This window comes from Hyaena hyaena, unplaced genomic scaffold (genome assembly GCF_003009895.1).
Source record: "Hyaena hyaena isolate Hyena2069 unplaced genomic scaffold, ASM300989v1 scaffold_2052, whole genome shotgun sequence".
Classification (NCBI taxonomy): Eukaryota; Metazoa; Chordata; class Mammalia; order Carnivora; family Hyaenidae; genus Hyaena; species Hyaena hyaena.
The window spans coordinates 26,802-39,167 of NW_024082690.1; the positions used below are offsets into that span (position 1 = coordinate 26,802).

General features: G+C 34.8%; 1 protein-coding gene across 2 annotated transcripts in view; it reads right to left on the reverse strand.

Annotated features, from left to right (window-relative positions):
• FHL5 (four and a half LIM domains 5) overlaps positions 1–12,366 on the reverse strand; it is a 43,482-nt gene that overhangs the window by 8,163 nt on the left and 22,953 nt on the right. For both annotated transcript variants that reach the window (XM_039225342.1, XM_039225343.1), the window contains 3 exons: positions 3,197–3,367; positions 2,203–2,377; positions 1,083–1,252 (listed from right to left, as the gene is read on the reverse strand). In XM_039225342.1, the coding sequence (XP_039081273.1) occupies positions 1,083–1,252; positions 2,203–2,377; positions 3,197–3,355 (504 nt within the window). In that variant the 5' untranslated portion in view covers positions 3,356–3,367. The remainder of the gene's footprint in view (positions 1–1,082; positions 1,253–2,202; positions 2,378–3,196; positions 3,368–12,366) is intronic.

The following is a 12,366-nucleotide window of genomic DNA, read 5'->3' on the forward strand; positions in this document are numbered from 1 at the left end:
AAATGCTTAGGCTACACTGTATGCTCATCACAACTTATAGTGTTTTAAACTTACGATGTCTTATGGGTCAAGGATTTCCTCAAGTACATCAATATCTATTTTATGAAATACAGACAGGTTTTATCAAGGAGATAGAGAGAAGTGACTTTTTCACATAAAAGCTCAAAGGATAAAAAAACAATTGGACAAAGTTTACTTGAAAAGCATGACTTTTTTTCTTACTGGAAGATATGTTTTGAATGGGTATCCAAGTCAAAAGGCCATAAATGACACTCTGGAACTGGAAGGGAAGGAAACCTCTTTTACCCTTAGTCCTCTTTCTGCCTTAATGTCTAATGAATGTCCCTAGTGGTCTTATCACTCTCTTGAGTCTACCTATCTTCTCTTTAAAAGCTTCAAGGCGAGAAGACATTTGTGTTGCTGGGACATAATGTGAGAAGTTAAACATTCTGTTTAAATTGGTTCCCTTAGTGACTGTGAGACAAATTCATATTTCTCTGAAGTGAAATGGATCAAAACTTATTTTCTAGGAAGTCTCTTGTATTCAACAAGAGATGTGTGCCCTCTACCAGAATACACGAAGTCTTATGTAACAGCAAAGAATGGAAGTGGAATATCTATAGCTTTTGGAACTAAAGTCATGTTCTAGGTGGAATTTTATGATGATAAAAATAGGTGGCCAACTTCACTGTGACAGGCAGTGTGCTCCTGGACATGCTGGAATTTAAAACTCACATGAATGTGTAAAGATGGACATTACATGATAGGATCAGTTCATTCAAAATATAAGGGCACCTGGGTGGCTCAGTTGGTTAAGTGTCTGACTTTGGCTCAGGTCATGATTTTGCAGTTTGTGGGTTTGAGCTCTGCATTAGGCTCTGTGCTGTCAGCTTGGAGCCTGGAGCCCACTTCAGATTCTGTGTCTCTCTCTCTCTCTGCCCCTTACCTTCATTCTCTCTGTCTGTCTGTCTCTCTCAAAAATAATAAATAAACATTTAAAAATATTTAAAAAAAACATAGAGTGAAGTTAAAAAGCAGTGGTCTGGAAGGTTCCACAAGCTTCATCCTCTGTATGTAATTACCTTCTTACAAAAGCTGCAGTAGTGAGCAAACTCCTTCTCAAAACACGGCACACAATAATTGGCACTCTCTTTGGAAATCAAAGGCTTAGTTCCTATTGGCTGTCGGCAATGCTCACACACAAAGCAGGTTTCATGCCAGTAGTTTCCCTTAAATTCCATTTTGCGGGAACCTGTACCCCCAAATAAGAACTGTTAGTACAAATGAAACATCATTTTTAAGTAAAGATATGTCAAATTACTTAGAATATATATTTTAACATTAATGTGATAAGCTAATTGTCCTTATAGAAAAATAGTATTTTGTTGGTTTCTTAAACATTTATCAGAAAAAGGAAAAAAAAGGTAGAGTTCAGTCATGATGATGGCATATCTCTGTTTTTACTGAAAACACTTATGTTGTATAAGCTACAATTTTGCAATTTGAAAGTATATCTAGTGGAGACTCTGAAAGGCTGCATGTGGTTTAGATAGATTGGGTCATAATTATCAGTACTGGGATATTAGGAATGCCTGGGGCACAAAAGCTCAAGATTGATGTTGTGCAGTTATGGTCTTCTAGAAACTCTTTTGAATTCATAATAAGAAAATGGGAGAGAACTGTGTTGTTATGCTGCTGTCCATAGGGATTTAGTAGCGACTCAAAACAGTGAAAGTGCTTGCCTGAAAGTATAATGATGTACATGAATCCTTGTCTTCCCTAAAAGGAATAAAGATGATTGACCCTCAAACTATATTTTCTCCTGCTACAAAATGATGGTTGGCCCCATTCTTCTATGATGGATTATGCATCCTGATGCCATTGTTTATGCCTAGGACACAGTGCTTAATGCAGTGTTAGTGTTATTGGTTTAGATTTCATCTGTATGGCTCAGATTGTGGTTGAAAATGCCTGTATGAATTAACTTTATGAAAATACATAGAATGTTGTGTTTTACCCATTCAAAACAGAAAAAAAATGATCTTTTTACTTCTAAAATACACTAAGTGAAATCAAGAGATAGCAAGATAGAAGTCTTTCTCAAAAGTAGGGTTTTCTTAGCTACTAGACTCTTCCCATATTTGGACATTATTCAAAGTGTTACAGCTTCTGTGAGAGACCTGAACTCCCTTGTGATCTCACCAGGCATGATGGTCTTCTTGCAGTGGAAGCACTTGGAGGAGCACTCGTTAGAATAACACTCTGAGCACAGCAGCCGCTCATCCTTGACAGCAAAAGGCTTTTCCACCAGAGAATGATTGCATTTGGCACAACTGAAGCATCGTTCATGCCAGTGTCGACCTTTGTAACAAAGATCCTTCGAGACAGTAAATATGAGTTAATTAAATGTGCTTGTGACAAAACAGGTCATTTTATAAGACAAAACTGAACACTCCTGGGACACTGGTGCCAGTAGTTTGTGTTGGTAGCTTGAGGGAAAGTTGTTATTGATACTATTACCCACAGAGAGGAGACTCTCTGGGGCAATTAAGAGCTAGAGCCAGCGGCTTTCTTAGTTGGTCACTAAAGATAGATGGAAAATAAGTGAACTCTTTCCTATTTCTTCAAATTTCCTCTTCCTTCTTTTCATAAACTATAAGATGGGCTTTTCATGGAAGGATTTTTATTTTTAGGTTGTGATATCCTATTATTGTCTGAGATTAAACAAAATGTCAACACAACAACAAAGACAAAAAAGAAAAAATAATACCATAATGTGCATTGTGAGAGGAATGGACTGTATCAGGGTGCAGTGAACTTAGTGGAGATGAGGCTGATTTAAAGTCAGAAGACATAGAGTTTACATTTCCAATTATTTATGTATTCATTCATTTATACTCTTGTCATTCCAGAAATAAATCAATGTTTTAGCTGTGTGGCTTTGGGCAAATAACTTAACCTCTTTAATTTTTAGCATCTTAAACTATCTTCTAAGATCATTGGGAGGATTAAAATATATGTCATATTTCATAGTGCTGAGCATAGTACCTGGAGATTGATGGTAACTTTGAAGATGCTTATACCCAGCAATAGAGCAACGTGGTATCAATAGTCAATACTAAAGGAAACTAGGCATTGCAAAGCATTTGTCTGCTTGTCCACATTCAATAGTTGTGAGAATTGAAGTGAAACCTACCTTGGAATCTGATTCAATTGGTTCTTTGCACTCCTCACAATAGTTGCAGAAAATACGATCATAACAGGAAATGCAGTATGGATTGTCATTCTTCAGTATATACTTCTTCCCAAGAAGAGATGCTGTGCAGTATTGACAATCGAATTGGGCAGTTGTCATTTTGGTTCAGTTCTGTGAATGAGAAAATGATTCATATGCATAAAAAACAATTTTTATAAGATACATTATAAAGCCTTGATAGGAGTCAAGTACTTGAATGAATTTATAACTTAAGCAAAGAAACACCAATTAAGAAAATATGCTGTAGTCATGGTGACATTTGGAATGATTTAGGAAAGGCTACTCTCCTCTATTTTGGCAGTTCCTGTGTGTTTTGTTAACAAAATGCATTCAGCCAGCAGTCAAATTGTGAAAAACATCTTTTATTCATCATTCACTAATGTGAACTTCAATAAGAATGTGATATGTGTTGAAAGATGATGTTTCACCCCAAGGATATAAATACAAACTGTTGATAGGGCTTTCACTAACTGTCATCACTTACTAACTTGCTGGAGAGTTCTGGAGGCAGAGTTCCTTGGAAACCACAACAGTCTCTTTTATTCTAACTGAAATGGAAATTAATAATCAAGTACATTGTCATTTCTAGGCCATTCTTTTATTTCTCAAATCTTTATTGGGCACCTAATGAGGTTTCTGCACATCAGTCCTAAGACCTCCCCATGCTACATACTTTCCATTGAGACATCCCCATTATTTGTGCCTTCAGCCTCCCCAAATATGCTGTTGACTCCAAAATCTGTAGCTAAAGCTACACTAAGTTGGCAAATTAAACTCCTGAGCCAGGAGCATTCAGTCCAAGTCCTAGGTTGTTATGACTGTTGTTGAGCCATTGCCTAGATGTGGAAGTGCAGTCAAAACCATCAGTGGTAGAAAAGAGCTCCAGGCTCCTTCAAGCTTTAGGACCAAACTAACATGGATATAGAGTGGTTAACAGCAGCAGCATCTTACAGAATGAAAACCTGATATGAAACATAAAGCCAAGGTAAGGATAAGAACTCGAGTTACTCTATACATAGGAAAACCATTAAAGAACAAAACATACGCATTTCAAAGGTTTAGCTTGAACATGAGTTTTTCATTGTCCCCAAAAGTAGTACCACTGATTTTCTTGGAAAATGAGACATGTTATCTCTGGATTTACTGGAATACATTAGGAGCTATGAATATTTTCTAATTCTCCATCTCAGAAATTTGTTTCCTTAGCAAAATCAGAAAATCAATTACTGTGATGTTTTTCACAGCATTTTTAATGCTAATTTTTATTTAATACATTTAAATAAAATTGTATTCCCATACATTTTTGCCTTCTGTTTTAATGATGAGGTTTCCAGCAGACTGTCTTGCTGAATGTATAGTGTCATTAATTCTGTATGTAGCAGTTTTGCTATATTGTTCTTCACTAACAGAGAAGAGACTGAGGATTTGAAACATGTGGATATTTTCCCAGGAAAGATGAAAACTTCTATTAGAAAGTTCCCAACGGAACATGCCAAAATTATCTGCAAGGGACATTGAATTCCCTATTTGATTAATTCCACAGAAATGTCCTTTCCAAGTGAGTATAAACACACTCAGAGAGTTAGTGGGGGCTTGGAAACAGAAGGAAAATAGATCTGATTCCCTTGAAAGATTTTCAAATGTAAGCTTTAATCACATTTACAGTGATCATGTGTTTATCTCTTAATAGCGAAATAAGTTCTAGACCTTTAACTTCCATCACAATATCATTTTGTAATTTTCATTATTAATATTTATTTGGCTTTTGATGCATATAATAGCATCATGGAGCAAGGTCCCTCAGGACTTAGGACCTCACAGGCCCGTTCCATCTTGTGAGTCTTTTAGTATGTTATGAAATGAAGAAACAACTAAAGGGATTAGAAAATTATTAGTATTTCAGTACTTTAAACACATCATTATAAAACCTCTATCTCATTTGGGGATCAGGTCAGAAATTTAAATATCTAAATAAATATTTATTTTAAAAATATATAAATATTGATACCAACATGTATATCAATAAACATAAATATTTCTCTAAATAAGTATTCCCATCCTAACCACATAATAGGCCTTACTCCATAGAAAATTCTTAACAAAATGGACCATATTTTATTATTTTTTAAAGAAGAAAGTTACTTCTTATTTCATCTTTTTTTTAATTATAGCAACATCAAGAGAGTTGGGTAGAGTGAGAACAGTCATTTCAACATCTCAAAACCTTGTGATTTTACATTTTATAGAACTATACAGTGAGATTGGGCAGTAAGTCTAGGTCAACATGTGTTGAATATCTACTCTGTAGCATTTGAACTCCCTGTCCTCCTGAAGTCTGGATTCTTCTAGCTTAACTCTTACCTTGGTAATAGTGAATATAATTTGAGGTAAGAGAACAAACTGAATGTTCACTTTCTTATTCTTGGTTGAGAAAGATACACTGAGAAATTCAGCCTTCATTTTCATGAAGTCTCTCATTTAACTATGGATATATGAACACATATAAATAGAGTTTCTAAAATAGAGGTGTTATAACCATATAAATGATACATATTCTACCAGAACCATGGTGTTCTGGGGAACTAACAGAAAGAGGGTGAGGACTACAATATCAAGAACTACAATATCAGTCTTCTCGGAAAGACTTTAAGGAAGTTAAGCAGTTGGAACTCAGTAAAGAAGAGAGGAGGGAAGGAAAGAAGTGAGGGAGGGAGGATTGTTCTTGATTTAGTGGGAAAGTAAGAGGAAAAGACAAATAGGGGTATGGTATTGGTTCTCTTCTGATGTTGGGAAATGGTTGAGTCTTGTGAACATGTTTTCACCTTGGTACATGCAGGATTAAGGAAGACTTTGAAACTAAAGCTTTTTCAAGATATTTGAATTTTTTTTAACTTTTAGTGTTTATTTTTCAGAGAGAAAAAGATGCAGAGCACAAGCAGAGGAGGGACAGAAAGAGAGGGAGGGAGACACAGAATCCGAAGCAGGCTCCAAGCTGTCAGCAAAGAGCCCAGTGTGAGGCCTGAATTCACAGACTACATGACTTGAGCCAAAGTTGGATGCTTAAACAACTGAGCCACCCAGGTGCCTCTAAAACTTTTTGAACTTTTAATAGAAGCAGTTCTAAATGGGGCGGGGGCAGGCAAAAGAGGCAAGAGAATTTCCCTAGCCAAATCACTTTTTATCTAGCCTTATTCTTTTCTTTTTTTTTCTTTTTTTTTTAAAAATGTTTTATTTATTTCTAGGAGAGAGAGGGAGACAGCGTGAGCAGGGGAGGGTCAGAGAGAGAGGGAGTCACAGACTCCGAAACAAGCTCCAGGCTCTGAGCTGGCAGTTAGCACAGAGCCCGACGCGGGGCTCGAACCCACGAACCGCGAGATCATGACCTGAGCGAAAGTCGGACGCTTAACTGACTAAGCCACTGGGGCGCCCCTAGCCTTATTCTTTTCTAAACATCATTCTGTTCTTTTCCTCTTCTTTATTCCTAACATTAATATTTTTAAATACTCAGCAAATAACTCTGTATCTATAGAGCATACCAAATGGCTTACTTTTTTAAAGTCATTCCCTAATAGGTAAAGCTGTAGAAAAGAGGATGAGAACCATATGGTTCTTACCTCAGGAGCCCCTGTCTGAGGATTAATTTGGCAAAGATATTGGGAAAAGTTTTTCTTTCAAATATTTAAAATCCTCCAGCAAGGCTGATCTATAATAACGAAGCATAAGAAATCATAATATTAACAATGTAACCCAATTGGATAGCATTTAACATTTTTAGGTACAAACTCAGAAATGCTAGTATCAGTATCAATTAGACATTCTTGTTAAACTTCTTTCAGAGAGATTATATATATCAGCTAAATATATTCCAGCCAAACTTCTTTCAAGGTCATTCTGCAATTATACAATAATTTAAGTGAAGAATTTTTTATCATTGCATACGGATTTTAGAAGATTGGTTTAGAGATACACTGATATATCAAAGAACCTAAAAAAATAAATAAATACCTCAGAACTGCAATGCCTTGAATGGACTTGACTTTCATTTTCCAGTTTCCTCCTTTATTTTAGATTTCTGCCTAAAAGGATGTGTGTTTATTGGCAATAGTCCCCATAGCTGAGAATGTTGTTTCTTAGATGTTATTTTTTAAACCAGGAATAATTTTGTGTCACGTTATATTTTATGGTGAATTATTGATTAGAAGGCTAATGCTGCGAGCAACATATCCACTTACATTTTTACTATGCTGAGCAGAAGTAATAGATTCACAAGAAGTGTACTTGAGAGAATGTCAGACAAGAGCGAGGCAGGGACCTGATGCCATGCCTGGTATTGCTAATATGCCTTTGTTTGCAAGGCATCATACATCATTCATTTAATCATATAGTCAATAAACATAAAGTATCTTTTTATTTGTAAAGTAATCTGCCAGAAGTTGTGAAAGACATAAAATAGTAAATTCAAATCCTATCCTCAGAGAATTTATAGTCTAGTAGGGAAAGTAAGAATATTTTATAAATAAACAGAAATGAAAGATTATAAGAATTTAGAGCGGTTCTAAACACAGAGTGCACAACAGAGTTTAAAAATTTCCAAAGTGTACCTTACCCAAACCAATTAAATCAGAATTTCTGGAGATGAAGAATAAGTATTTTTCATTTCCCAGGTGGTTCTAATGTCCAATGAGGTTTGAAAACCACCAATTCATAGGAAGAGAAAGCACAATGACTTTTAGCCAGGAAAAATCTGGGAACAAGTTGGAGAAGGTGGCATTTAAATGAATCATGCAGTAGATGTTATGGACTGGTTCTCTCAACCTTGGCTTTACCCCCCTAATTGGAGAGGTCAGGAAGCTAAAAATAATTCCTGTCCCCTCTACAGCTAGTGTTCAGGATGCAGATTTGGCTCTGCTAACTCAAGCCATGTGTAAACACTGGAAGATGGGAGGGAAACAGAAGACATGTTCCTGCCACTGTTGATGCTGGCAGACTGTTTCAGACATGCGTGGGTGGTTTCTACTAGTTTGAAAAGCCTGGGCTCAGGTTGTCCAGGGGTCAGTGACTAGAGTTTTGGCTGTGAGAGATTGTGGTAATGGTATCATTGTGGCAGCTGCAGCAGGTTTATTACCTCTGGATTACAGAGCAGAATTGATGTAGAGGTGGGCAAAGAGCAGTCTTTCCTATCCCTTGGTATTTTGTAGTAAAAATACTGCCAGTGATCTCTCATATTCCTGTTTCTGAGTTTCTGAGTGTTTCTGAGCTAGACAATAGAAAGATAAGATAAAATTGCTGAAAAATTAGAAGCCAACCTAGAAATCTATATTCAGATAAAATAGCTTTTGATAATGAAGGTAAAAAAAGGACATTTTTCAGACAATCAGAAACTGAATATATCAATAGCACACCCTTATTAAAGTAAATGCCAAAGACTGTTTTTCAGGCAAAAAAGTATTGATCTCAGATTGAAGCTCAGAGATGAGGCAAGCACTGGAAAACAATAACAACTATATATAGGTGTATTTAAATAAATATTTACTAAATGGAACAACTTTAGCTGAAGAATTAGAAAAAATGGATAAAATGGAAAACTTCTAAAATAAATAACCATTAACACTGATATAAGAATATAATATTTCAACTATTTGGTAACTATTAGAGAAACTGAATTTATTATTAAAAGCCTATTTACGCAAGCCCAAATGGCTTCACTTGTGACTCTTACCAAGTCTTAAGAGATAATACCAATCTTAATAAATCATGCCAAATATTATAAGCAGGAAACATGTTAGTTTTGAACCCATTAAACTGGTACCAAAATCTGAAAACATTAGAGAAAAAATTTATTGGCCAATTACACTTATAATAAATAATACATTTTGCAGTATATACAACAATCTTGCCTTGAAAAACAACTAATTAACTCTAGTAATATATAAAAATGTTAATCATGTCATGCTGAATTGTATTTATCCCAAGAAAGCAATTTTGGTTTAAAATTAAAAAGAGAATTACTGTATTTCACCACATTTATAAAATAAAAGAGAAAGCCATATAATTATCTCAGCAGATGCAGAAAAGGCCTTTGCTGAAATTTGACTTCAATTCAAAATAAAAAACTTAGCAAACTAAGAATAAGCAATTTCCTCAATGTAATTTAAAAATATATAGCAAACATCTTTAATGGTGAATGCTGATAGCTTTTACAGTCAGATCAGAAACAGAAAAAGAATGCCTGTGATCACTTTTATTCAGTTTTATACCAGAGATCATAGCCCGTGCACTAAGAGGAGAAAAAGAAAAATATCAGAATTGAAAGAGAACAAATAAACTGTCATTATTTTCTGATGACTGATTTTGTGTGAAGAGAATCTAAATGATTCTATAAACAATTAGAATTTGTAAGTGAGTTAACAGAGTTGCTAGATAAAATGTCTATATACAAAAATCTACTGTATTCTTAAATAACAACAAACAAAATGAAATAAAACTATATACCATTAAAAACCCTTCAAATGCCTTATAGTAAAAGTAGTAAGCATGTATGAGACCCCTACACAGAGCACTTTGAAGGAATATAAAGAAAATAAGTGGAAAGCTAGACCATGTTCATTGACTTGGAAACTCACTATTTTGAAGGTGCTATTTCTCTTCTCATCCTTTTAGAATATAAGAAAATGTCTTTATTAACTTGTATAGGGAAAAATTTCTTAAACAATGCAGCCATATAGGGAGAATTTAATAAAATAGATTACATTAAAATTAAAGTAATTACTTTATGTTATTTTATTTTTTAACATTTATTAATTTTTGAGAGTGAGACAGAAAGAGCATGAGTGGGGGAGGGGCAGAGAGAGTGGGAGACACAGAATCAGAAGCAGGCCCCAGGCTCTGAGCTGTCAGCACAGAGCCTGACGTGGGCCAAACTCATGAAATGTAAGATCATGACCTGAGCCCAAGTTGGATGGATGCTTAACCGACTGAGTCACCCAAGCGCCTCAAGGCCACTATTTTAAAAAGATTCAAAATAAGAGAAAGAAAATAAAAGCCACAGAGTCAGAGAAAATATTGTAACTCATGAACCAACAAAGGAATCATATCCAGAATACATAAAGAAATTTGACAAATCAATAAGAAAAATGAACAATACAATAAAGAAGCAAAGGACTTGAATAGATATTGAACAAAAGAGAATGTCCAAATACTAATAAACATGAGATTGTGCTCAAGCTCATTATTACTGAGAGGTTAGCAAGTTTCTTGAAACAAAATCAATATACAAAAATAAACAACTATCATGTTTGAAAGCAATAACAATAATATTTGTATTAAATGTAACACAGTATTTCTAAACCTTAGAATAGTGGAAAGACCTGTCATATGAAATCTCAAAACTCAAAGTCATTAAGGAATATAGCATTAGAACTAGATAAACTAAGAGACCAGTGTAACAGAATGGAGAAAATAAAATCAAGTATGAACTAAATCAGAACCAAATCATATCAGATAAAAATGATATATTTACTTTTGTTATATTTATATTTATAAATATTGATATATAAAGAATGAAATTTCAGTTTAATAGGAGTAAGAAATCATTCAATAAATGGTCCTGGAATAATTGGTTACCTACATGGCTAAAACTAAGTTGGTTCCCTACCTTATACTATACTCAAAATAATTCCATCATCAATATAAGCAAAACTTGAAATCTAAGAGTAAGTGTATGTGATTTCAAGTTAGTGAACGTTTTTTTAAAAGATGCATACATAAGTAGATTGACAATCTGAAAAACTATTGGTCATTGAAAGACACTATTAAAAGACAATCACAGAATAACAGGTTAACAGATGTTATTTGTCACATATATAACTGACAAAAGATTACAGTACAGAAAATATTTTAAAAACTGCCATGAATCAATAAGAATTAAAAATTAATGGAAAAATGGGCAAAGGATATAAGCACATGTTTCTTTTTAACATTATATATATATATATATTGTTATATAATTAATTGTTATATATTAATATATATATATATATATATATATAATGTTGATTTATTTTTGAGAGACAGAGAGAGAGTGTGAGCAGGGGAGGTGCAGAGAGAGGAAGACACAGAATCTGAAGCAGGCTCCAGACTCTGAGCTGTCAGCACAGAGCCCAATGCAGGGCTCAAACTCATGAACCTGTGAGATCATGACCTGAGCTAAAGTCGGATGCTCGACTGACTGAGCCACCCAGGCTCCCCTTAAATGACAGATATTTTAAAGAAAGCTCTGTCTTCTCCATGGAATTTGAGATGATCTGTTTACAAACCATAATAAAATATATTTACAATCACAGGATCAGAAAAACAAGTCTGACAATATCAAATATTGTTGAGGATAAGGAGCAATGGAAACTCACTGAAAAGTAAAAGATGGAAAGAGAAAACCCCTCTGAAAAACAATATTTCATAATATTGTAAAGCTGAACATGTCCCTTTTGTATGACTCAGCACCTGCAGCTGTTAAGTGTGTAAATCAGAAAATCTCGCAGAGATCATGTGCAAGAATGCTCATTGAAGTATACTTTATAGTAGCCATAAAAAGAAACTTTGAATATCTATCAAAGGGAAAAATGGATACACAAGTGGATGTGTGATCATACAACATACTGCCGTATGGCAATAAAAACAGATGAATTACAGGTAACTCATCCTCAGTGTAGATGAACTTCACAATATTGAATGAAGCAATTAGGTTGTAAAATTAAATACACTTTTATAAAGTTCAAAAACAGCCAAAACAGATTATTAGGAATTATAATAGGTTATTAACACATTAAAACATATGTTAATATGTTAGCATGTTATTAAACATAATAAATTTTATTCAAGCTATTTTAAAAAGTATGATGATGGGGCGCCTGGGTGGCTTAGTCGGTTAAGCGTCCGACTTTCGCTTAGGTCATGATCTCGCGCTTCGTGGATTCGAGCCCCACGTCGGGCTTTGTGCTGACTGCCAGCTCGGAGCCTGGAGCCTGTTTCAGTCTGTGACTCCCTCTCTCTCTGACCCTCCCCTGCTCACGCTGTCTCTCTCTCTCTCTCTCTCTCTCCTAGAAATAAATAAA